Raw genomic sequence first — 27,214 nt, 5'->3', positions numbered from 1 at the left:
AGAAAAAAAGTCGAGATAAAATGTTGAGAATAAACTCGTTAAATCACGAGAAAAAATCTTTAAATTTTGAGAAAAAAGTCGAGATAAAATGTTGAGAATAAACTCGTTAAATTTTGAGAAAAAAGTCGAGATAAAATGTTGAGAATAAACTCGTTAAATTTTGAGAAAAAAGTCGAGATAAAATGTTGAGAATAAACTCATTAAATTACGAGAAAAAAGTCGAGATAAAATGTTGAGAATAAACTCGTTAAATTTTGAGAAAAAAGTCGAGATAAATGTTGAGAATAAAGTCATTAAATTACGAGAAAAAAGTCGAGATAAAATGTTGAGAATAAACTCGTTAAATTTTGAGAAAAAAGTCGAGATAAAATGTTGAGAATAAACTTGTTAAATTACGAGAAAAAATCTTTAAATTTCGAGAAAAAAGTCGAGATAAAATATTGAGAATAAAGTCATTAAATTACGAATTTGTTCTTATAATTTAACGACTTTTTTCTCGTAATTTAACGACTTTATTCTCAACATTTTATCTCGACTTTTTTCTTGAAATTTAACGAGTTTATTCTCAACATTTTATCTCGACTTTTTTCTCGAAATTTAAAGATTTTTTTCTCAACATTTTATCTCGACTTTTTTCTCGTAATTTAATGAGTTTATTCTCAACATTTTATCTCGACTTTTTTCTCGAAATTTAAAGATTTTTTCTCAACATTTTATCTCGACTTTTTTCTCGTAATTTAATGAGTTTATTCTCAACATTTTATCTCGACTTTTTTCTCGAAATTTAACGAGTTTTTTCTCAAAATTTAACAACTTTAATCTCAAGATGGTTTTATTTTTTATTATTGCTTGGCCCTAATCCTCTTCCGTATTGTTCACACTGTGATCTATAATATGCATTAAATAAAACAGAGCGAGTTTTCATTTCATGCTTACTTTAAAGAAATGTGAATGTATCTACAATTTTTTTATTTTTTTTTTATTTTATTATTTTGCATAATTTTCTACTGAACAAAAATTATCCTTTAAACATTTAGCATTCCTCTGAAGTTTAATCATTTAAATCAAATATAAAATACTAAAATATGATTAAAAAATAAAATGTTTTGACTTTCTTGGATGCTTTGTCATTTTTTATATATATATAATTTAATAATTATTTTAAATACATTTATTAATTCATTTTTTATTAATTAATAGTAACTTTTGAACCTGTGTTTGACTAACCCAAACTCAGTTTACCCACAAATGCAGGACAAAGATTGCCCCCCACTGATTCCTTTGACCAAATAAAAACATTTGGAAAGCCAAATAATCCAATAATAGGTTGTGTTGCTCCTCAGCATTTCTGCTCCCTGGAATGCCTTTTTGGTTGTATCACAGGAAGTTTGAGTCAGTACAAATGTCCCAAAAGGAGCAGCGCTTCATAACAGGAAGCAGCAGCAGTCAGCAACAGGACCACGAGCAGATAACGTGCACGGAGAGTCACGTGAAGGTTTCCTAGGATAAACAAGCTCTACTCTAATTGCTCCAGGGGCAGCTTCTTAAGTTAAGGAATTTGTTCACAGTTTGCCATGCATGTGAGAGTCATATGAAAGTATAAAGTTGGAGCTGGTTTATGAGTATGTTTGCATACCCTTTGTTTTAACCTTTTCAAGTGATTAAAAGGAAATGAAGAATGACTTGACGTGCTAAGCAGAGGATTTCGGATCTCAAGTGGAAGGCTGTTTTTCAGAAAGATATAAACAAAATGATTTCCACTGTTTTTGTAATGTTTCTCCTTTTGAATGAATTGGTTTGACTACAAATGCAATAGCTATTTAAAAAGTAATGTGGGAAATTGCAGTGAAAGTATGAGAGAGAATTCAGATTCAGTGGCGAGGAGCTGTAACTTGTTGGAGTTGTCAATAATAGAGTGTATTTATAGACCCTTTCCCCTTTTTGTGATATTTGGTCAGTGCATTGCAGCATTCATAATGTTCTGTCCTCTCTCCTTCTCTTCAAGACTCCCCACTGTCCTGCAGTACACTGCCTCACCGGTTACCATGGATACAGTCACATGACTTGCCCTTTATTCAGTCAGTGCATGTATCATGGCAGCAAGGAAAAAGATTCTGTGGTACTTTGATAGGATCTCCAGTGGACAGCAGCATGAAGTGGTGTTTATTCCTCAAAATGAGGGTATAATGTCGTAAATGTTAATGTGGTGAAATGTTTTATTGTAGAAAAGATGCATATCTCTGGTCACAGAAAATGAAATTTATCTAATGTCAAGTAGTGTGGGAGGCCAAAAACATTTAGTTTTTAACTATATTAATATATAAAGTTGCTGTAAACAGTGTGTGCATGCTGTTAAATATGTGTGTCCTACATTTTGAGGACCCCAAGGGTCCTTATATTATGTTCAGAACTGTTTCTTTGTCACAGAAAGTGTTTTAAACAAGCAAATCATGTTACTGCGGACTGTTTATCGATACTCGCTGTCTATTTGAATAGTGCCTAATCTCAGCACCATGGGTCTGTCTGCAGGTTGCATTTTCGTTTTTTATTTTGGCGTGCGTAGAATGACACCCATGTGAGCAGATACCATGCCTTGTGTGTCTGCTTTCCTATTGGCTGCTCTAATCTCATGTTTTATTAATCAAGCTGAGCCGTGGTATGTGTAGGTGTATTGCGTAAAACCTGGATTTGACATTTCCATTTTAAGCGTTCTGTGTCGGCCTTTTTACCAATAGACAAGAACCGGGGTAGTATACGTATTACCGACAATATTTCATTTCGCTTTTTATATCGTAATTCGACGAAAACATGCGATTAGGATTAAGAACTGCCATCTCCGTGTTTTGAAATACCAGCGTGCGCGGGGCGGAGTCACTGAAGCAGGAGGCGGAGCCAAACTGTCTGTACAATGGCCCGATGTGTTGACTGAATCACCCGCCATCTTGTTGTGACTCCTCTACGTGCGTGGAAGAGTGACTTCAAGGGGGATCCAGTCACGTCTTTCCTTTTATTTTATTATTTTTTTTTATAGACGACAAGATTGGATCCCGAGCAGACGCATTTGAATCTAGCTAGTTAGCATTTTAATTAATTTCTCCAATCGTTTTCCGGACCATAACACGAAACAGAGATGAGTATCGAGACGCTTTTAGAGGCGGCGAAGTTTTTGGAATTGCAAGCCCTGCAACAACAGAAAGCACGTGGTAAGAAAGGAAAAATATGGGGACGCAATGCTCTATAACAGGCAGAGGGTCACTTTAATGAATCAGTGTTGTTCTCTAATGGAGTAGCAGGTTGATATGAAACATTGTTGCATGTGATGTCTGTCACAAGGCTGTGTGATTACAGGATTCGGTGTAGTGCGTGACAACATGAAAGATTTTCTCAGAATAATCCGATAATAACAAGACTACAAAACTAGTATAGCATCCTTAAGCGTACTTTCTAGTGTAGCAAACTGATGTTTTTCCGCATAGTGACAGTATAATGCAGAGAATGTGTGTTTATCTGCTTTGACTGTTGGGGTAGTTAGTGCGTGAACACTTTATTGCAGTGTCGATGTAGGAAAACATACCTGCTTGTTTTTAAGGGCGGTGGCTTACAAGTACGTGCGCGAGAGCCAGTTGCGCTTTACATAATGACCCAAGTATCACATTACGCAGCTCTCGTCTGCATCATTTCTGTAGGAAGGAATGCATATAATGTGTTATTTAATTTTTGTAGGGTGTTCTGCAGCGCCGTAGTGTATGGTTTATTTATCTCACTATTGTTTTCTGTCCCGCGCTGCATGAATCCACTGGCGCTTTCCGAAGCGCCTCGGTGACGTGTCAGCCATAGCAACGCCCCTTAAGCGCCCGGGTGACATGTTTGCCATAGCCACGCCCTTTTTGTGAAAACCGCGTGGACAGGGCCCTCCCACTTTCCTCCATGTGCGCGCCAGGCGCTACTCTGTGTAGGGAGGGGGGTTACAACCAGAGGGGAAAGTAGGACAGTAACGCCCCTGCTTGCTTTTCCAAAATGTACTGCAGTTATATAACGCACTTCTGCAGTTTTGGATCATCGTTTTGCTCTTAGCACTGAAAGAATGACATTCTCATGAAGAATTTCCTTGACTTTGAGGTCACACAATGAATTGAGAACTCAAGATATTTATCAATATCAAAATTATTTAAAAAAAATGTATAAATAAAAATACAGTAGTTGATAATATTAAAAATAATGATTTATAATAATGTTTAGTTTGATTTTTAAAAATGAAAAACATTTATTTAGTATGTTATTACGAAGATAATAGCGATATTGGCCACTCCCAGTCAGGAGGTGGTTCTGTGCATTATTGTATTTAAAAATAACACTATTTTTCATGCTGCATGAAGTAGACACTTATCCAAATTATAACTCATCGCTTAATTGATTTTCAGCTGATTTTCTATTTCTCATTTGATATGTCTGCCCCAAATAACCTCTCATAGGCATAGTCTACAGGATTGAAATGTTCTTTTGTTTTACTAACACACGCTACATGTATTTTACTCCAGTCTAAGCTTGTAGTAGAAATCCCTTCGATCAGTTTCACTTCTGTATATTTCACCATAGCTGACTGTAATTCTACTCAGCATGTGACTCTGTAAAAGCATTCAGACAGCAGTTTGTTAATCTGGGCTGTAAATTGCGTTGTACACCGGTGGACAGTTATTTCCTGTGTAGTTACCCTTTGCCCTCTGTAGGTGTATTAGTATACCAAAATACTTTGGACAGTCAGGTGTTTTTGTCCAAGGGAATTATGTAAAGAAAGACCTGAGGGATTCTCTTCCTTGTCTGATAAAATTAGAAGTATTCAATGAAAAGTGAAACATAAAAATTCATTCTGCATTCAGGGTTAATAATGTCTCATTAATCAGCTGTTAACAGTCCCATTGTCAGGAAAGGGAGCGTATTAACAGTCACGTTTCATTCATGTTGACCTGAAAGACTTGCCTTTCATGTGTATTTGCTTCCTCCCTTGTGTATTCTGGTAACTGGTTGTTTGGTTCCATAGGAACTAGACATCCCCCCCCCCCCCCACACACCTCTTTTCAGCAGGAGGAAGCTTGTGCTGTTCAAATAGCATAGTTGTGACTGGTTGGGGGTGGATTGCTGTGCTGTGATTGGCTGAGATTAGGTTGGAGCGCTTTCACCACCCCCTTCGCTGACACACTCGATAAGAATGTCTGTCTTAAAAGTCTCATTATCTTCTGAGTGCACATGATTTGATGCTGTCCGGCTTTTCACCCTAATGAGATTCATGACGTTCCAGCTGCACACACACCTGTGTCTTTTTCATTTTATCTAGGGCACCTCATATGCCTGTGACCTCTTTACTACCCTGAGCGTTAAGAGGTTTATTAAAACAAGTAGCATTCGATTGTGCAATTCTACATTTTTTATGTGTTTTTTACGTTGGCATTAATTTGCTGATAGTAAGCAGTTTTGTTTCCTGTTTTATTTTGTGTTTTGTTTTTTATAAATCAAATGTAAATTCATGTCCCAGTGACACTTAATGTTGTCACATTTTTCTGGTTAAATATACATTACATCAAAAAAACAAATACAGTTCTTTTTTTTTTCTTTTCTTTTTTTTTCTTTTTTTACATAATGTTATTAATGTATATAATCTATTTATTAAAGCCAAGCATAAATCTGTTTTTAAGCATTTTTAAATTTATTCCAAAATAATAATTTAAACAATATATTTTATTTGTGAACTGATATCCATCTAATTAGGGCTGGGCGATATATCGCATGCGATTGTCACGCGCATTTCGTCAGTAAAGCCGGTTCCCTTATTATCACGAAATCGCCATCACCTGGAGCGGCATTTAATACACAGAACCGTAGGTCACTGACAAGCTACGCAATATCGCGTTCGTTATCGCAGATGAATCGCCTTCGATAATGAACGCGATATTGCGTAGCTTGTCAGTGAACTACGGCTCTGTCTATTAAATGGCGCTCCATTTGAAAGCAGGTGATGGCGATTTCGCGGTAATCAGGGAACCGGCTTTACTGACGAAATGCGCGTGACAATCGCATGCGATATATCGCCCAGCCCTACATCTGATATTAAAGTGATATTACTTCAAAACTTTTAATTAGTCTTCCCATTACCGCCATCAATTTGTTGACACAAAACAAGAGGCAGGATCACAACAAGAGGCGGGATTTACCGCACAAACCAATCATATCCAACCATAACCAATCATAGCTCCACTTTCCTCCATTCATTCTCAGTCACCCCCCCACAAAACCCACCGCATGCTTTAGGGGGTCTGTTAAAACTCAATGGGCTCAGGGGAGGCAAGAGAGACGCGGACTCCCGCTGTAACTTTAGTCCCACTGTGTCGCAGTTGGACAGTGTTACATTAGAAACAAGTGATTTATAGACTTTTTAATGTCACATTTTGTAATATTTTCATTTTTTGTAATATGGATTATTTTCTCATCCAATTTTTTGAGGAGGCAATGCCTCCCTTGCCTCCTCGGAGGAAACGCCCCTGGCATAGACAGCTTTTGGAATGACTTGACATGGATTAACCATAAAACTGCTGATAATTCTTCTTCAACGCTACAACAGTGAGCTAATATCTAAATGCACTTTAGCTGAGCAAAGCCTATACATTTATCAGGTGAGTTCAGTGTTAATGCGGAGTAATGGCTGCTGAAAATTCGGCTTTGCCATCACAGGAATAAAATATATTTTGAAATATATTAAAATAGTAAACTGTTTGTAATAATATTTTTTAAAGGTATTTTCCAACAAATTTATCTTAATGTAGACTTGGTGACCATAAGTGATGTCTTTGACAAACCTTAAAATCTTATGGCGCGCGTGTGTGTGTGTGTGTGTGTGTGTGTGTGTGTGTGTGTGTGTGTGTGTGTGTATGTACATACTTGAAAATCAACCTACTACGAATGGGTTACTTTTTAGTTACCTGGGTTTGCACGTTAAACAGGGATAAACATTCAGCTGGGGGTAAAAAAGTTTTTCAGCCTGAGTTCAGTCTGGGAGCAATCTTTTCATCTAAAATTGACGTAACTTCTCTAATTGCTTTACTATTGAACAGCAGCAGAAGTCCTTTAGTGCATCACATGCTGTAGTTCTAGTTCTCCTCTCTGAGTGAAAAATTGTTTGTGTCTGCTTTTCTTAAACGGTGTCAAGCAGGGTGCAACGGCATGTATAATTGATGCTGAAGGTTTGGCAAGTTTCAGAAGGCCGTCCTGTGGTGTTTTGGAGTCGCACTGCTGAAGAAGGAGTGTGGTAGGAGGGGGGCAAGCATCGTGTTTCCATTTAGGCCAGAGAAACTTTAGCCTGAAGCCTGTACACAGTGTGCTCTAACAGTGTATTCTCTATCCTCTATTGTTAACCAGTAACACTTATTTGTCTGTACGCACACAAAAGCTCCTTTAAAGGAATTCACTCTGAGACAGATATAATCTCAGGCTGCTTTATTGACCTATATTGATTTGTGGCTGCCTTGTCTCCATTATATGGCCTAGTTTAGATGAGATGTCATCACATCATATGTGTGAGGTCAAAGGTTACCTGCAGTGTTCAACATATAGTTCAGTCTCTTACATTTCCTTGAACACTGTTTACTGGATCATACTGAGAGAGACTGCAGACACAGAGGACGTCCATTTTGATTATTTTTTATCGTTTATGTTTGTTATAAATGTTACCTGAATGTTTATTGACTGATATATTGGCTGTTTACAGATTTGTAATGATTTTTGAGTAAACGCTAAATAAAATAAGCGTTTATTTAATTTTAGAAAAATAATTGACCATCATGTATTGGTTATTGGCTAATTGTCTTTTTAATTTATTGCTATTGGGCAGTGTTATCGTTAATTAAAAATTTTAGAAATCATTTCCGTTAATTTAAATAGGGCTGAAATCAAATAAAATGTAAATATTAGATTAAAAACTTAAATAACGTAAGAAAAAATTAGAAATGTTGCCTTGGCAACTAACTGAAATACTAGTTTGTGGTGAAGTATTAAAATGACTAAAATTGATATAAAAATAAATTAAATATAAATATTAAAAAAAAACAAAAATTAATAAAAATGACAATCTACATAACTAAATTAAATTATTAAAATTTAATTTAAAAATTAAAATGAAAATTATAAGTATAAAAAGCTAATTTAAAATATTAGTAAATATAATGTAATATATAAATAATACTAAAATAACACTGAAAATTAATTCATTTTGAATGGAGTTAATTTAAATTACCACTGCCGTCATCTAACGCTCACTTAATTTCATAACAGTTAAATGTAATCTTTAACAAATCTCAAATTTAATATCCATTTCTCGTACTGTGAATATTAATTAATTATTTTTTTAGTGTTTGGTTTTTAATTTAATTAAACAACATAATATATTATTTTAAATAGGCCATTCATTGGTTATCTGCCATAGCATGAAAATAATCGGTTTATAAGTATCAGCCAAAATTTGAATATTGGTACATTCTTTATACATTTTTTATTATGTGTAATTGAATTTGCATAATTCATGATATTTTTCCTATATTTCTTTCAACAGAAGAGAATGAGCTTCAGGAAAGGAGGCGCCGTGAACAGGAGGCGGAGAAGCGGAGAGCAGAAGTCAACTCTTATACTCAGCCCATTCGAATGAACCATGTGACCTGGGTGGAAGAGTCCAGACCTGAGCATTGCCACATACCTGCCCCGGCCCAGCCTCTACCCCCTCCCCCTCCCCCCACGATGCCCATCACGGTCATCCCTATCCCTGTGGTATCCTCCACTCCTCCCGCCCTCCCTCCACCCCCAACCACAGCTCTCAGCCCGTCGGCAGCACCCCGCCTCACGCCACCCAGAAAAGACGCCCACTCGCTGCCAAACCAGCAGGCGCTCCACCAGCGCCCCCTCATCTCGTCTCAGGTGAAGGCAGAAACTACATCACTGTCTCAGTCCAATAGCACCAAACTGGCCCAGCAGCTCCAAACCTTCCCGGGCTCCATCATCGCGGCCTCCCAGCATGCACTTCTCCCCCAGCCTGGACCTCCTTCAGCCCAACCCAGCCCGCCTGATGACCACCGTAATTTGGACGGCAAGAAAAGACCTGGAGGGTGAGTCAGGGCGTGAAGCTGTCATTTATGACCATGTTAACCAATGTTTAAGACTGAATCACAAGAAAACTTTTATAGCTGCTTTTATGGCTGTGAGTTTGTGTTATGTTTGGGAGCTAACTATTAAAGACTCTATGATGTGTTTACAGGGCAGGAACGAGAGAAGTGCACAATAAGCTTGAAAAAAATAGGTAAGGTCATCTTTGTTTGCTGTTGGATTACCACTATTAAAGGGATAGTTCACCCAAAAATGAAAATTCTGTCATCATTTACTCACCCTTAAGTTGTTCCAAACCTGGAAAAAACATTGGGAAAAAATACTATGGAAGTCAATAAGCCCCATCAACTGTTTGGTTACCGACATTCTTCAAAATATATTCTTTTGTGTTCAGCATAAGAAAGAAATTCACACAGGTTTGGAACAACTAGGGTGAGTAAAATTTTTATTTTTGGGTAAACTATCCCTTTAAATGCCGTTTACCTAATGCTTTTCTACATAGAAGGTGATGGAAGGTGTACACTACCATTCAAAAGTTTGGGGAGGGTAAGATTTTTTTTTTCAGAAGTCTCTTCTGCTCACCCAGGCTGCATTTATTTCATCAAAAATACAGGAAAAACAATAATATTGTGAAATTAAAACTGTTTTTTATTTGAATATATTTTAAAATGTCATTTATTCATGTGATGCAAAGCTGAATTTTCAGTATCATTACTCCAGTCTTCAGTGTCACATGATCCTTCAGAAATCATTCTAATATGCCGATTTGGTGCTGATTTTGTTCTTATTTATTTAATCAATAGAAAGTTCAAAAGAACAGTATTTATATGTAATGCTCTTTTAAATGTTTTAAATGTTTAAAAAAACAACAACTTACTGACCCCAACCTTTGAATGAGTTTCAAACTATCGCCATCGTTCGATATACAAACTTATCATAAACAGATTTTGCTATTGGCTTTTTATATTGTTATAATTAAAACGTTATATGTAATACCTGAGTAATTATTACCTGTAATAAGTGTTTTATAATATACACATTTTTATAAAATAAGTGAATGCTGACACCAGAAAAACCCTTGTCGTTTCTAACTTCTCTCTAATTAAAAATGATTTCCTTTTTCTCAGACGTGCACATTTAAAGGAGTGTTTTGAGACTCTGAAGAAGAACATCCCTAATGTTGATGAAAAGAAGACCTCCAATCTGAGCGTTCTGAGAAGTGCTTTGAGATACATTCAGGTAAGCTCAACACTGTCTGCGGTGATAGATCTTGGTTTAGATGCTCACTGTCTGCTGTATGTCTACATCTCTTCCCATGTCATCTGACCTTGACTTGAGGTGTATATTTACACGTTAACAATACAGAAGCAGGAGGGAATGCCACACGATGAGGCAGTCTTAAGTTTGATATTTGCAGTGGTTTTGTCTGAATATTAATAAGCTGAACATGAGTTATTTCAAGGGCTTGTTTGGATGATCTTAAGCACAAGAGATTACAGATCACTAATTGAGTTTGTTTGAAAATGGATTGCTGCTCTCCTGCAGCGTGAGCAGAGCACCTTTCCTTAGCCATCGCTTCATTTGGTTCATGTAAACCGAGATCATAAGCTTTGCTCTATCTGATTAAACCAGCGCCTCATTCACACATGCGTGCGCCTACAGGCAGACCCTTTAGAAGAAGAACAAATCCAATCAAATCAAAGGATTTGATTTAGCCGAGCCACAAGACGTGCAGGAAACTAGGGCAGTGTGGAAACAGAACTCGTGTCACTGGATCCCCGACGCCATCACCCACCCCCTCCCTCCCTTAAGCCGCTTGCTTCTAGACATTGGTAGATTTGACAGACCGACCCATTATCGCTTTTCCCGCTTTCTGCTGCCGGTTGCTCAACCAGGCTTAAGGTGTATTTATTTAAAGCACATGGCCTGTTGAAAACAACCTGCCATTTGCTAGGATTTGATCAGTATGCTGGGAGGTTGAACGTTTTTTTTGAAAATGTGACTCTGTTGTATTTGGAAAATCATATTTTTGATTAAATGCAATTAATCTTGAGATCTAGTATGAAAATGTAGCTTTATAATCTACTGGATAAAGAAGTACTTAGCTACACTATACGTTACTTATAAAATAGTTAACTACATTATAAGCTTTTGAACCAGTTTGTTTAGATTCACAATCCATTTACTGTCCGAACAAACCAATTAACTTAAATTCAACTAGAATTCCCAACTTTATATTTGAGAGGACCTTTCAGGAGTGTGACAAAAACAGCAACGCAACATTTTGTTTAGTTAGTCACTCTGGATGTATTATTATTGTTGACTCTGAATAATTACTGTCTTCGAATGTTTTTCCTGGACAACAGGTTTGTGAGAAGTTGTGTATTTTTTAGCTAGTCAGTCAGTGATTTGAGCTGTTTCCCAGCCATTATCTCTCCGTCTCTCTTTCTGTTTTGTTCTGTGTTCCTGCTAAAAGATTAGCGTGTGCGTGCAGGTCACGGGGCTTCTCTCTTAATGATTAGTGTTGTGTTTGTGTGTACGTGTGTTTTGTGATGGTTTCTGTTGGCGGTGGCACAGTGTGTGTCCAGGCCAGCCACGGGCCATGGGCAGAGGCAGGCACGCGTGCCTCACCTACACGCTTCTGCCTCTGCATGCGCTCCGGTCCGTGGCCCCTCCCACTCTCCCCTCAGTGACCAATCAGCTTCTCTTGGAACTGGATAAGAGGATTGCTTGATGAGATTACTCTTCATTTTATTTTTCTTCATGGGACCTGATTCACATATTCCTGTGACAATGAGCCAAATCTGTTTTTTGACATCCAAAGTGAAGTAATAGATTGATTTATTTATCACAGGATAAATTGCGACAATGCTTATGTGTTTCTGCCAGACGGTAACATACCAGTGTTGATACCAGTGTTGACTTTACAATAAGGTCCCATTAGTTAACTTTATAAAACGGTTAGTTCCTGTCCTTGATTCTGATTGGTCAATAGCTGTGTTTTATTCATGATAAAACACGGCTATGACCGCTTCACCCAACGATTCTGTGTTCTCAATTGATATTGTTCATTGAAGCTTACTGTATTATGTAGCAGAGTATTGTGAAAAAGAGATTGTGTGATGATTGAGTTTATTACCTGCATTCAGATTTAGCATTTTCCTTCAGGTCAGTCCTATGTTCATAATAATAAATCTGTTTAAATGTCTGATGTATTATCCTGTCCTTTTAACAGTTAAGGGGTTTTCCCGTGACTGACAGCGCTAGTCAAAGCATTTTTCAGTTGCGTATTGTTCTGTGTTCAAAACAATGACTGACACACTCATAAAGACACTCTTTGCCGCCATCTAATGGCATGAAAATGTAACTTCTGTTGCTGTTCACGGTCAGCGACTATTTTTTTCTGGTGGAAGGAAGGCTTTTAGAAAAAGTTTACTTCATGAAAGTTGCATTGATACATATTTCTGGCTTTAATAATTGTATTGTGTGGTAACCATTTTATAAAAGCAATAAGATACTCGAGGCTAGTGCTGTATCGTGAATAAGTCACGGCTGAAGGGGTTGCAGGCACTCCGCTTCACATCGTGCCTAACTACGCCCTTCAGCCGTGACTTATTCACGATACAGCACAGCCTCTCGTACCTATTGCTTACTTAGACTATGCATTAACTAACAATGAGCAATACGATTGTTACAGTATTTCTTAATTGTTGTTAATAAAAATACAACTGTTAATTGTTAGTTCATGTTATCTCAGATCCTTTAAAGCTGCAGTCCGGAATTTTTCATTCATCTCTTTGTCGCCATCTCTGTTTGAAACCTGCGATTGCAGTCATATGCGGAATAGTTATCATTACGTGCGTTGTGCATCGGCACGACTCCTCAGCGGATGAATCTAATGCTTGCTGTCAGTCACCGCACCGGTGTGGATGCTGTATTTCAGAATCACATATTCTACGTCTTGAAAGTATGACCAATATAAGAATTTTCACTGGAAAATATCATCTGAACAAGTAACATTTCTGCCGCCTTTGTTTTGACCAACAGAGGAAAAAAGCATTAGACCTACGATAAATCATGCTGTCATTTGAACCTTTCTGGATTACAATCCGCCATCAAAATTATACGTTTAGTTATTTCAGCTGCTGTGAGAAGGCTATAAATGAACCGGTACAACAAGCATCCTCACATGATAAAGCCGACTAGCCTGGACTCCTTCTTTCTGTTTACAGACGTGACGTAATGACGCAAAGACGAAAATGCTGCATGCTCGAATTTCCCGCGGAAATCCACCATGTCGCTCTTATTATAAAACATTATTACAAGCTTACCATTGTGAATCGAGCTAAGATAATGAGATAGTTTTGAACACTGGCTGGTTATGTACTTGCTCAAAAATTGATTTTGGATCATTTTTTATCAAAAAAGTTACGGACTGCAGCTTTAAATAATATTAACAGATACAACTTTAGATTTTAGTAATGTATTAGTAAATGTTGAAAAGAACTAAGTTTATTAAATGCTTTAGAAGTATTTTGTGATGCTAGTTAATGTTAAAAATACATTCCGCTAGACCGCTTTCCATATTCAACTCAGGAAGAAAGTGTAATGCCTCTCGCGGTTCACAACACTTACGCTACGTCCTACACCTTCCATATTCAACTTACGAAAAAAGCACAATTGACGCAATGTCAGATGCACTTTTTTTGTAGGTTGAATACTGAAGGCGTCTGGCGGAAGCTAGATATTTTACTTCATTTCTTACACAAAAGCATCGCTTCACTTCAGAAGGCCTGTATTAACCCCCCGGAGCCGTGTGGGGTATGTTTATGTTGGATGGATGGATGCACTTTCTTGAGCTTCAAACTCGTTGGTCCCATTTACTGCCATTATAAAGCTTGAATGCGTCAGGATAATTATTTATATAACTCAGATTGTGTTCATCAGAAAGAAGAAAGTCACATACACCTATGATGGTTCGAGGGTGAGTAAAGCTTAGGTTCATTTTCATTTTAAAGTGAACTAATCCTTTAAATGAAAATTAGGAATATCGCCTAACGAACGAACTTAAATAATTTACTACTAAATTTACTAAAACTTAAATAAAAATTACTTTAAAGCTATATAGAAATATTAAAAACTAATAAAAGCTACAAAAATTACTAAAATTTGCATGAAAACAAAATATTAAAATAAAAGCTATACTATAAATGGTTAAATACTTTTAAGTAAATAAGCAAATATTAAATAATACTAAAACACTGTAACATACTGGGGTGAAAAAAAGCTTGAAAAAAGTTTGTTTCATTTCTCTGAATATTCAGAGAAATTTGCTCGTCGTGGAAAATCTTTAGGAACTAGTCACAGCAGTCCTTGTGGTTTTGACTCATTCTTCATATTGTTGTTTTGCAATGCACAAATGTGCACTCTGCAGATTTATATTCATTTTTAATGCTATACTAGTCTCATTTTATGTCCTATAATAGTAGCATAGTCCAGACAGTGAGCAGATTATGGTGACTGTTGCTTTAAATGTTATCCTACAGTCCTGATAAGTCTCAGGAGTTTCCCTGCCGTTCTCTCCATGTCATTTAAGCTCAGAGCTCCTCCTCCATTTCTCCCTCCTTCTGTGTCTTTTTTCTCCTTCCCCCAGTCTCTCGTTCATCATGTTCCCTGCCGCGGCCACATGAGTAGCGAGCACATGGCTAGACAGAGCAGTGTGACGTCACCCCCCCTTGACAGCCCCCCTCCAGCTGCTGTTCCTGCCGCAGCACGGCACACTCGTAGCGCTCCGTCTTAGTTTAGCCACATCCCTGACACCCCCGCATTATTTGCTGCCTTTTATTTAAGGAACCTTGCAGGACCTGTTTTGCGAAGCAGTGCATTGTGTTTCAGTGTGACTGATGTATTGTTTAAACCAAATAATAGTACTGAGATTTTGTTTTTGGATGGTTTGTGGTGGATTGTGAAATCTACAAGGTCACATGCACAGGATTTTTATGTTGCCGTCAACCCTGATGTCTCACGATCAGAAGGATCATATCATCAGGATGTGCAAAACCAGAAGGAATCCTGTGAAATCCACCTGATTCATTTCCTGTCTTTGTGTAGCAGTGTGTGTCAGCAGTAGAGTCATGCCAGTGCGGGTCAATTGGTCATCTATATCATGTTTTGCAGAAACTAGTTGCTTGTCCTTGTGGGCAGGATCACATGATTCCTACTACGCATGCTAAAAGACCCATTTGTCTTGAACAAACTACTGCAATTTCAATGTAACTGAGTCAACAAGTATTTTTTGGTAAATGTCAGCACCATCTGCAGATAATTTGCTTTAAATGGAAAAAATTCTGTCATCTATTCACCCTCATGTCGCTCAAAACTATTAGGATTTTTCCCTTGTGAAACACAAAAGGAGTTATTAGCGATATGACAAAGCTGCTCTAACTGCCTCTGTTGGAGTTATAAAATGCTTATTCCGATTTCCGACCTAATTATATTCTGCATAAATTTAAAGATTGGCAAATATTGTTGTTGACGCCGGTTGAGCTTTTTCTGTCTCCACACAAATACACGCTGCAGTACAAGACTTCCTCTTTTTCAGCACCACGTCAAACCAGAGACCCAGTGAGATTTACAGCTGTTCTTGAACAGGCCGAGTTACCAAATGCCTCAGACTGGAGTCACAGGGTATCTTTCACTGCAGGCTTGTTTATGAGGAAGAGCTGCAACGTGGCTCATATGCTCTCTTTCTCTCCCTTCTTTTGTTCTGCAGAACGGAGTCTGCAAACGCAGGACACCCCCCTCCCCCATCTAACACTGCATGTGACAACATCAGGTTAATTTTTACCTCACACAAATCCATCGTATGCATGTACACTTGTATATAAATAAACGTGACGACACAAATGCACACATTAGCCGAGGAGGGAGGGGGAGGTCATGTGCTCGGCTTGTAGTTGAAACCAACTACTAAAGCTAATAAGAGCCGCAGTCAACTCGTTCCTCAACCCTTAGTTTGAGAGCTGCTGTTCTGACAGATGTTGAAAACATCTTGTTTTGTCTCTGATCGTGGTGGAACAATACTGACTTTTTTTTTTTTTTTTTTTTATGCCTGATGCCTGATGCTGATATCTTAGATAGCAGGGTGGCCGATAAAGCCTAAAATAAATCTTAAAAGTTCTCAAATTTTTTTTGGTCACACTCCCCTTTAAACCTTTTAAAAAGTCTGAAAAGCCCATACATTTACCCGCCCATAGACCCTCAAGTGGACAAAAGAGATGTGTCTCCCTCAGTATGTGTCTCCCTCATCTACTTGTGATCCAGTCGACCAAAACACATTTTAATGCCAGGTGGAAACAGGGCCATAATGCGACAACGGTTACAACCGGTGTAGATGTTTGTTCTGTTGTTGAAGTGGAGTTGCAAGTTCACAATAGCAGCTTGTGATGCATGGCGTTCTCAGCACAGTCAAAATTAAAGTCCACTTCCCCCTTTATCGGCCAATGCAGAAAATTAAAGAATGCCAATATATCGGCCAACCACTAGTCTGACCTGATTTTACCTCCATGTCCTGCAGAATATAAATACGACAGTGATTCACCTTCATCTCCACCTCAAACACCATCCAGATGTTGTTATTTCCATGTAGGAGATGATAAAATCTCACTCATATTCAGTCAGGAGATGTTTAGCTGTCCTGGGCTGGAGTAGGAGGAAGGGAATGGGGCCCCAGTTCGCGGATCAGGAGTTCAGTGGGTTTGGGTGTTTGTAGAGCAGGCCAGCCTCTGTGTGTGTGTGTGTGTGTGTGTGACTAATAGAGGCAGGCATGCACAGCTGTGAGCTGGAGCTGTGCCTGATGCAGTACGCAGACCACAGAGCTGTCAGCATGCCTCATCAGCGGTGCGAGGTGGGGTCCATGAGGGCCTGCTGGAGACAGCCAGCAAGGAATGGGCACAATTGTAAAAAAAAGACCAGAGACAGCTCTAATGTTATGAAATGCTTGCAATGAGATTCAGTATTAGATTTGTGTTCTGGTAGAAATGTAGTCCGGTTGAGCTAACCTGGCCATAAAAGTGCTATTAGCTTTACCCATGTAGTTAGCCGTGAACTTGGTGTAATGAGAAGTGTTTCATAAGCATTTTTATCTGCCGTTTTTCTTTGAAGACATTGTAAGATTATGCAGCAAAGTGATTTGGGGAAAAGACTGCGTCCGAAATCGAATAATACTCTACTATATAGTACGCGAAGAACAGTATGCGAACAGAGTAGTATGTTCGAATTCATAGTTTTCGAAAAACAGTTGGCGAAAAGTACCCGGATGACTTACTACTTCCGGTGAGATTCTGAAGTGCACATACGATGGACTCTTTCCTATCCCATGAGGCCACGGGAGAGGATTTGTGAATGGAGTCGAAGGGATGTAACTGACGCTAGTTGGTCATGTGACAGTAACAACATAGCGGATGTAGTATGTCCGAATTCATTCACACTACATGCATTCGTACTGTATAGAATGTACTTTTTCAATGGTCGTGAAGTAAATTTAAATTCAAATGTAGTTCCTACGAAACAGTACGTGATTTCGGACGCAACCAGTAATCCTGTATGAATACCTTGTGTCCCTGTTATAAGTGACCTGGCAACAGTGTTTTCCCATAATTTTCCTTAAAATTCAACTTTAAACTATCTGAATGCACAGATCCTCTATTGATTTACACTACTGTTCAAAAGTTTGGGGTCAGTAAGGTGTTCAAGAAATTAATACTTTTATTCAGCAAGGATGCAATAAATTGATCAAAAGTGACAGTAAGGACATTTATAATGTTAAAAAAGTCTATTTCAAATAAATACTTCCTATTCATCAAATAATCCTTACTAAAATGTATCACAGCTTCCATAAAAATGAGAAGTACAGCTGTTTTCAACATTGATGATAATAATAAATGTTTCCTGAGCAGCAAATCAGCATATTAGAATGATTTCTGAAGGATCATGTGACACTGAAGACTGGAGTAATGATGCTGAAAATTCAGCTTTGCTAACACAGGAATACATGTTAAAAAATATATATTTAAAATAGAACAGTTATTTTAAATTATAATGATATTTCATAATTTGATCAAATTTTGGCCTTGTTTAGCATAAGAGACTTCTTTCATAAACATTAAACGATAGTGTATATTAAAAAAAGAGCAAAAGCTTGTCTGAGAAAATGCCAGACGGCAACAGTTGCTGAGATAGTATGGGTCAGTAATGTTTTTAAAGCAGGGCTAAGTGAAGATTTTCCTACTATTTTAAGTTCTGCTGCTCTGATTCCTTCTGTTAGTGTTGTTACGTTAAGCTTCTGTCCTGCACACTAGACCTATATATGGAGCCAATGAGAAGTGCTCAATCAAACAGGCTTTTTATACCTCTGCCCAGTACAGACAGCACATGCTCATGCTGTCACACTCTGCTGCCCGCTCACCATACCTGTTACCACGGCAACTGTGACGGTTTTCAGCTGTTGCCTTGACAACGGTGGAGTACTCCATTTATTTTACTGAGACAAAGACACTGACACCTCTGAGAGGCAAAAGGGCGCACTGAGCTTTGGAAAGGAAGTGGCATGTATCGATTGGCCCAGTGACCTGTCATTATTCACCAGCATGCACAAGAACAGACCTTATCGACCCCTAGTCGAGCTGGAAGGCCTTCTTTATCTTCTGTCGTGCGATCTACGCATAATTGTACCCATATCAAATGTCTGGCCTGGATCTAGTTTCCACGCTGTTGTTGTTTTTGCAGGGCCATGCTTGTCCAGCGCACGTGGTGTTGGGAAAGGATGAGCTGTGTGATATGTGTGTCCTCGGCCATTGTCATTCCTCATTGTTTGAGGGTTAGTGTGTCATTAGTGGGTTTCATTAAGTGTATTATACTTTATATACAACGATTTTTTGGCACATATCACAGTAATTTGAATGTGCTCTCTTTGCGTTTCCTAAAGAGCATGTCATTAGACAAACTTCATGATCATTTAACACATTACTAATCATTTAACGATCAGTAACGTGCAAATATATTTTAATAGCATCTCTTTTTTTTAAAGAGGTGGTAAGTTAAATTCGTCTCTATTAATCAATTCAAGCTGTCTCTTTCAGTTAATTGATTCAGTGATTCATTTGCATCATTCATTATAAACATAAATATAGAGATTCATTATAAACCCCAGCTTTCAGAGTTCAGGTTTTTCAATAAAAGAATAATAATAATAATAATAATATTGTGTTGTGTTGTGTAATAAAATATTTAAAAATATAATATATAACATATTTTTTAATATATTATTATATTGGGAATGACTGTTATTATTATTTATTATTTAACATATAAATTAAAAAAAAACATTGTACATATATATTTTGTGAATATATTGACACTACATCTTTTTTTAATAAAAAATACATAATATTTTCCAAAAGTCCATTTTGTTCATCCTTCAGACATAAAGCTGAGCATGTGAATGTTATTATTATTATTATTTAAAATATATTTATATATTGTAAAGTTTTGTGAATATAGTATTGACACTCTACTTTTAAAATAAAAAAAATACACAACATTTTAAAGTCCATTCTGTTCACTCATCAGACATATTGCTGAATTTTATTATTATTATTATTATTATTATTATATATAAAATATATTTATATATTGGGAAAACATTTAAAATATTTTGTAAATGTATTGACAACACAATTCATTTTAAAATATTTTTTAAAAATATATTATTATTAATAATGTTTTAACTTCACATTTTATTCTGTTCCCTATCAGATTATTATTATTACATATAAAATATATTTAAATATTGTTCAATATTTTGTAAATATATTGAAATCATATGTCTAGTAAAAATATTTTTTTTTAAAACAATATAAAATATATTATTATGTTTTAACTTCACATTTCATTCTGTTCCCCGATCAGATGAGCACCTTAAGCAGCGTGATTTTTAGTTTAGTGGAGTTTGTGCACAGACCCCTTAATCTCTCTCTATCCATCCTCTTAAGGGCCTTAGCTACTGCCGTGTCCTCATTGCCTGTTTGTTTCTCATGCGTCAGCTGACAGTGCAGGGAAACTGGGTCGCTTAGGCCCTGCCCATTGTGTGCAGTGTCTCGCCCTCTGTCCCTGCCCTCCCACTCTATCTCTGTGTGTTTGGAGCTTCGTGTTTCTCCGATCTACAGTTTACCTCGTGTTTGTGAAGCTGAATCGGTATCTATGTGTTTATGTGAGTAGGTAGAAATGTACTCTTGTTTGGCACGCTCGCACTACCCAGATGTCCACTTGTGATTGGCCGAGCTCCTGCGTCATGAGCTCCTCCCCCTGATGTTACTCAGCGTGTGCACTCGTGCACACCAAGTGAATGCCTTCCCAGAAGTGGGAGGTGCTGTCATGCTTTGGGTAATCCACGTGTTTGAGTGAGTACGAGAGAGCCGTGGCAGGGCTCTGATGAAAGCAAAAACAGACTGTGGGGGAGGGGTGAGCTGGACCGAAACATCCAGGAAGGAGCAGGAACTTAAGTCAACGCCTATAGATGATTACTGGCACACTTACAGAGAAGCATGTGACATCTGTTTTATCTACAAGTCTAAGAAATTCCCAGTTGCTTCCTTTATAAGAAATTACAATAATTTCATCAGCCTTTACTAGAAGTATGATTGTATTATTCAGCATTTGAAGTTACTTTTATTGACTAGTTAGCATCGTTTACATAAGACGTAACCTGCCTTTCTCTATTTTAAGTTCGTACTCATCCTGCTGTTCACGTCTCTTACTGGTTCCTTGTTTTTCTGTGTGATGTTTTACTTTTGCTTTAGCTGGACTTCTTTAATAATAGAGGGGGGGTTAGGAAATAGCCACCAACTCTTAAGTGCATTGGATTGCTAGTCTTGTTTTGTATTCTATTGACATGCTTTTTGTTGTACAGCAAGGTGACATTTAATTCTTGCAGCTGTGCCTTTAGAGGACTATAGATTTTAAGTGCACCCTGCCGGCTCTTAATGCATGGGATAAATGCTCACTTGCTTATTTCTCCATTTACCCTTGTAGACTCTGAAGAGAAAAGAGAAAGACTACGAGCATGAGATGGAACGTTTGGCACGGGAGAAGATTGCCTTGCAGCAGAGACTGGCTGAGCTGAAGAACGAGCTGAGCCAGCAAATGGATGTGATTGAGATCGACCGCATTCTTCGACAGACTGTGCAACCAGATGATGACCAGGCCTCTACCTCCACTGCCTCAGGTTAGTCTTGCAAAAGGCTTTGTCTGCAAGTTTCTGTGGTATTTGACAGGATGCCTGCCAACAGAACTTAAAAAATCTTCATAAAATTGCCTGAGAAATGCATTTTTGTCCAGTCATGTTGTATTTTTTAAATTAAAGTTTGGGTGGCACAAGGACTCCTCCCCCTTTCAAAATAAAAACAAAAAATAGTCAGTGTTTTTCAGTCCAGAAGAGAGAGTCTGTACATTTTCGAATGCATATGCTACCATTCAAAAGCAGTGTTGGGGAAAGTTTTATAAAGTACTGCGTTACAATACTGTGTTGCTTTCCTAAAAAAGTAACCTAACCTTGTTCAGGTTTTTTTTTTTTTTTTTGGTTTTAAAAAACAAAGTTCAATTTTTGTCAAATGTAAAGGCTCTTTCACACCAAAAGTGAAATGAATAAGCCTCAGGCTTAAGGGAATGTAAATTCACTCCTGTACAGTATAGGGCACAGCTCAAACAAACCCTTCAGCAATAAAAAAAGAAACACAAATTTGATGATTTATCTAAAGTAACTTTTGCTTATTAGTATGGTTGATTTGGATCATCGAAGGTCAGCAGCAAAGACGTTGGTTAATAAAATGAGATTAAATACATGATGTGTATTTATTTAATTTAACATTTAATTATTGCAGGTTTGCGTAATATTCTGAGATTGCATTTCACTGTTTTTGTGCAAGAGAGATGATAAATGCAAGTTCACATTTAGTCTAGAACTACAATAAAAATCATGTTCACACAACGCCTCTGCTCTTACAATTTCTCTCAACATGGGGACAGGAGAGCTGTCAGTCAAATACATGGGAAAACAAAGTAACTTGCGTTACTTATGGCGCTTTTCCACTGCATGGAATGTCTCGGCTCGGGTCGGTACGGCTCGTCTCGCTTTTCCACTGCAGTTCAGCAGGTTGTACTATTTAAGCGAGCCGTACCGTACCGTTCCATACCATGCCATCCCATGCAATGGAAAAGCACCATTATTTGAAAAAAGTAACTCAGAAATGTTGTTATAAATACAAAAGTAATGTGTTACGTTTTTCAAGTAACCAGCAATGTAATCTGATTACATAACTCGTTATTTGAAATGTTTGTGACCCTTTTTATTTTGTTGTCTCTACAGAAGGCGAAGATAACATCGATGAAGATATTGAAGACGAGAGCTTATCTGCCAACGCCTTACTCAAAGTGCCTGCTGCGCTTCTGCCAGAGTTAAAGAAGACCCATTCTGCGTTGCCCCTCATACCACAGCACATCTCCATCCCACACAAACAGTCTAAAACTTTGTCCCCGATTCCCTCAGCTCAACTATCCCCCGTCGCTGCAGCTGCCCCGATCACAGCTCCCGCTTTGTCCTCAACGCCAGCACAGGCTCCAAATGGCCCATCATTCGCTCCGGCCCCACAAACCCTACCTCCGGCCCAGACCCATATAGTGACCACGGCCAGCCTGCAACCTTCCGTCATTGCTCACGCGGGATCGGCGTCGCACGCCTCTGTCATCCAGACCATCAACCACGTCATCCAGCCAAGCTCCTCCAAGCACGTGGCCCACATCGCCCCTTCCTCCTCGAGCTCCGTGCAGCTGGCTCCCGGACCTCAATCCATTAGCCATATCACTGTCGCCCACCTTCCTGCAATTTACCCTCAGCCCGTCACGGTCACGCAGCCGGCGGTTATGAGCCACATCGGGCACACGCTCTCTCACGGCCAGATGAACGGCACTTCAGCGTCTGCCGCACAATCCGCCATGGTTACCAAGCAGACGGCTGTGGGTGCTCAAGTGGTTACCCATCACCCTCAGCTGGTGGGCCAGACCGTCCTCAACCCGGTCACCATGGTGACCATGCCCTCCTTCCCAGTCAGCACGCTAAAGCTGGCCTGAAGCGCTGACAGTCGGACCCCTAGACTTACACCACATCCGCCCCGTTTGAGACTGCGGCACTGCATCAAAACGAACTATAAAACTACAGGACTCAGTACATTCCAAATGAAAAGAAAATATATAAAGACTCAAAAAGTGACACAAAGAAATTTATTGAATGTCTAATACTATATAATGATATATAATAAAAGACAAAAAGAGATGTTCTATCTTTATGTGTGGGCAAAGGCAAAGTCTAGAGTACTTGTGTGCTGCTCAGTGTGTTTTAGGCTCTAGTGGAGTATATTATGATGAAACTGTGGTCCGATCCCAGCCTAAACTGACTCTCAGCCAGCCTATTATGTGTGACTACTGGTTTAAATGACTTATTTAAAAGGACTCCCCCATAATACCTCATACTAACTCCTCAACTAACAGCACACCTCATGTGAATACTCTTCTCAGCTCCCATTAGACCAGGTTTAATGTACTGTGTTGTGTCTGACGTAATTCCCAAACCAGTTCTTGCAGTCCCTACAGAGATATAAGACCATTTATTCACCCTCATGTTGTTCCAACCTGTATGGCTTTCTTTCTTTTCTTCAAAACACACACATGAAGAACTGTTTTGTACATACAATGGAAGTCAGTGTGGTCCAAAACATTATTCAACCCAGCTGACTTTCTAAAAAAAACACCTAGACGTTTTTCGAAATATTTTCTTTTTGTATTCTGCAGAATAAAGAAAGTCATACAAGTTTGGAACAGCATGGAGGTAACTAAGAAATGACAGAATTGTCATTTTTTTTGGTGTACTGTCATTTTAAAATCAACTTACCTGGTCAGTTTGGTGTCATATTTTACCACTATAGTTGATGCATGATGTAGCATCATTGCACTGCAAAACATGATTTTCTTACTTTGTATTTTTGTCTTGTTTTCCTATCTATAAATTATCTATAAATTCTTAAATCAAGATACATTTACTTGAGAAGAAAAATTACTTAAGATAATAAGTCTTGTTTTTTTGAAAACTATCAAAATGAAGTGAGTTTATGCTTAAAACAAGAAGAAATGTCAATGGGGTAAGAAAAATCTTTTTTTTTCTTCTTCTTGTTTTAAGCCTAAACTCATTTAATTTTGATACATTTTTCAGAAAACAAGTCGCGTTGCTTCTCAAGTAAAGTATCTCGATGTTTGTACAAGAAAATGTCTTTGTAAGAAAATGTTTTGCAGTGTACAGTATCATGTAGTTGACTTCTAGATTTTGACATCTGGAGCGTATGTGAGATGTTTCTAGAAGAAAATATCTTTTTACGGAGTTTACATGATGTATCTGTAGTGCTCTAGCTGGCATAGACACTCTTGTTCGATGACTGTCACGTGAATCATTGGGAATCTGACAGCAGTGCCTTTAACATTGTCAATCTGGAGTCCTGTTCAATGCTGCACAGACGCCCCCTATTGTCCTTATGTTGCAACTGCACTCTAAGTTATTCACCAACAAAGCCACCAGCTTATATCCAGCTCAATGGTGTATGAATTCAGTTTGTGCTGAGGGGTATCATACTAGATAGCCATCAGCTTCCGAATGTATTCCAACACATTCAATGCCTTCATCTTGCCACTGGTGATAAATGTCCATTATATGTGCAGTCAGTACAAGATTATTTTTGCATGTAGCAGATGTCATGAGTGTTAAAATTACATGCCTTCATGCACAATGCAGATGTGTGTGTGTAACAAATGCATCTCACAGAGGATTTATGTGTGTGTTTTTGTGACTAATAATGTTCCCGTGCAATTGGAAGGTGGATGGATGTCACCTCGTGTTCCTCAAATGAACATTTTTAGGCTTCAGGACAGTTGTAAGAGTCTGAGAGATGGTGAAGGACGCGTGGACGGGAAGATGTCTGTATTGAGCCGCACTGACCCCTACACAGAGATTTGATTTAAAACTAACACTGTGATCCCTGTCAGTTGTCCCAATAAGAGCAAACCAGGTTTACAAATCACACTAGCATTATGTTGCGCAAGAGTCCCTGCATTTGTTTTGCTTCTGTAAGCGTGTGAGAGAAAACACACTGAACTTTTTTTATTTTGGTTGTCAGTTGTGTGTATTTACACTCTGTACACATTCTTAGATGAATTGATGTGGCTGTTTTTCGCATAGATGGATGAGTCCTGTTTCAGTGGTAACTTTTTTAAAATATGTTCTTATAAATTTCTGGGACCATGTACAGTTATGTATATGTTGGGGCAACTTTTCAGACCTCCTTCCACACTGATATTATATATGCGCATATATATAGTGTGTTTTCCCTATGGAGAAAGTTTAAGTTGTATATAGCCTGTAAATTTGGGGCTGCGCATAGACCTACAGTAACTGTCCATTATGTTATATGAGAAGCAAAAATAAACAAAGGAACAAATGTTAAATAAAAATAAATAAATCTTGATGCATTTACTGGTTTTGTGGACACAAAATAATTTGACAGTCAAATAGTGAACTTAAAGGGATAGTTTACCCAAAAATGAAAATCGTTTATTTCCAAACCTGCACAATGTTCTTTCTTCAGTGGAAAATATAAGAAGATATTTTGAAGTACATTAAAAGCCAAAACAACTCTGGAGCCCTTTGACTTCCAACTTTGAAACATTTCTCAAGATAACTTTTATGTTCCACAGATGAAAGAAAGTCATACCAGGTTTGTAACGACATGACAGTGAGTAAATGACAAAATTTTCATTTTTGTGTGAGCTATCCCTTTAAATTTGTACAATAATTTGTAAACCTCCTTTTAACTAACTACAGCTGTTTGAGGAAAACCATATTGTTTACATGTAAAAGAAAATGTTAAACTATTAGCTTGTATCACCATCCACTTGTATGGAGGGGAGCAACTCTGACATTCTGCTAACATCTCATATAGAAGAAAGAAAGTCATACAAGTTTGGAGTGGTGCGAGGGTGAGTAAATAATGAGAGTTTCATTTTGGGGTGAACTATCCCTTTAAATTTTGTTCCGTTCACGTTCGTCAGTACTAATCAGACTGTTGAGTTGTATGTGCAATAAAACAATTAAAATAGCCCTCTAATATGGTGTGGCTCAGAGTAGAAAAAATAAAAAGGTAAGTGTAATTTTATATCTCCCAAATATGTGTGACTTACAACTTTATCTCAGAATTACCTTTTTATTTTTTGGAAATGGTCTTCCAAATGGTTTTTGCGTACCATACATGAAATAGTTTTGATAAATACTATTAACTTTTTATCTAAAAAATACTCCATTTACACATGTAAAAAAAAAATGGAAGGGAAAACAAACAGAAGAGTTTTGTGGTGAGCAAGATGATTAGCGTTAGCATCTGGGAATAGAATGCGTTCTGGCAAAGGCTAAATGCCATGAGATGACAAAGCAAAACCACATAATTCATTAAGATTTTCACCCCCTGTTTATCCAACAGAGAAAGTTTGGCTGAAATCAAGATGAATAAAAGGTTCACAAAATCCTATCTGTCTGAATCAGTCAACATGTGATGCAATGCACTTGAAAAAGGAGAGTTGATTCATGCATTCAAAACCTTGGCAGGTCCATATTAGGGTGAAGATTAATCCTGCCCATCTCAACCAAACCATGTGGATAGTAGTCCAGGGTAAATCACAAGAATATGGATAGTTAAAGAAGCCCAGCAGCTAACAAATACATACTTTTTAAATTAAAGCGTTAGTTCATCTAAAAATGTAATTTCTGTCATGAATTACTCACCCTCGTGTCATTCCACACCCGTAAGACCTTCGTTCATCTTCGGCCAAAACTGATGAAATGGATCAAACTGCCAAAGTCACATGATTTGAGTAAACGAGGCTTTGTTACGTCGTAAGTGTTTTGAAATTTCACTGGTTCGTG

At 37.9% G+C, this 27,214-nt stretch overlaps 1 protein-coding gene across 1 annotated transcript; it reads left to right on the top strand.

Moving 5' to 3' along the window:
- The first annotated feature begins 2,668 nt into the window (after nt 1–2,668).
- On the top strand, nt 2,669–25,771 carry mnta (MAX network transcriptional repressor a). The gene is made up of 6 exons (XM_048160431.1): nt 2,669–3,203; nt 8,597–9,143; nt 9,293–9,334; nt 10,269–10,380; nt 21,232–21,424; nt 22,565–25,771. The coding sequence occupies exons 1-6, from the start codon at nt 3,131–3,133 to the stop codon at nt 23,323–23,325; spliced, it is 1,728 nt and encodes a 575-aa protein (XP_048016388.1). The 5' UTR covers nt 2,669–3,130; the 3' UTR covers nt 23,326–25,771.
- The last annotated feature ends 1,443 nt before the right edge of the window (nt 25,772–27,214 follow it).

This window comes from Megalobrama amblycephala, linkage group LG16, assembly GCF_018812025.1.
Source record: "Megalobrama amblycephala isolate DHTTF-2021 linkage group LG16, ASM1881202v1, whole genome shotgun sequence".
In the NCBI taxonomy this organism is placed as follows: Eukaryota; Metazoa; Chordata; class Actinopteri; order Cypriniformes; family Xenocyprididae; genus Megalobrama; species Megalobrama amblycephala.
The sequence above is the reverse complement of the archived record's forward strand: the minus strand, read 5'-3'. Positions and strand labels throughout refer to the sequence as shown.

Excerpts from the sequence above, each read along its gene's own strand:
- mnta (XM_048160431.1), top strand. The coding sequence starts at position 3,131 with ATGAGTATCGAGACGCTTTTAGAGGCGGCGAAGTTTTTGGAATTGCAA. Across the intron at positions 9,144-9,292 it reads GGCAAGAAAAGACCTGGAGG|GGCAGGAACGAGAGAAGTGC; the intron begins GTGAGTCAGGGC and ends ATGTGTTTACAG. Across the intron at positions 21,425-22,564 it reads CTCTACCTCCACTGCCTCAG|AAGGCGAAGATAACATCGAT; the intron begins GTTAGTCTTGCA and ends TTGTCTCTACAG.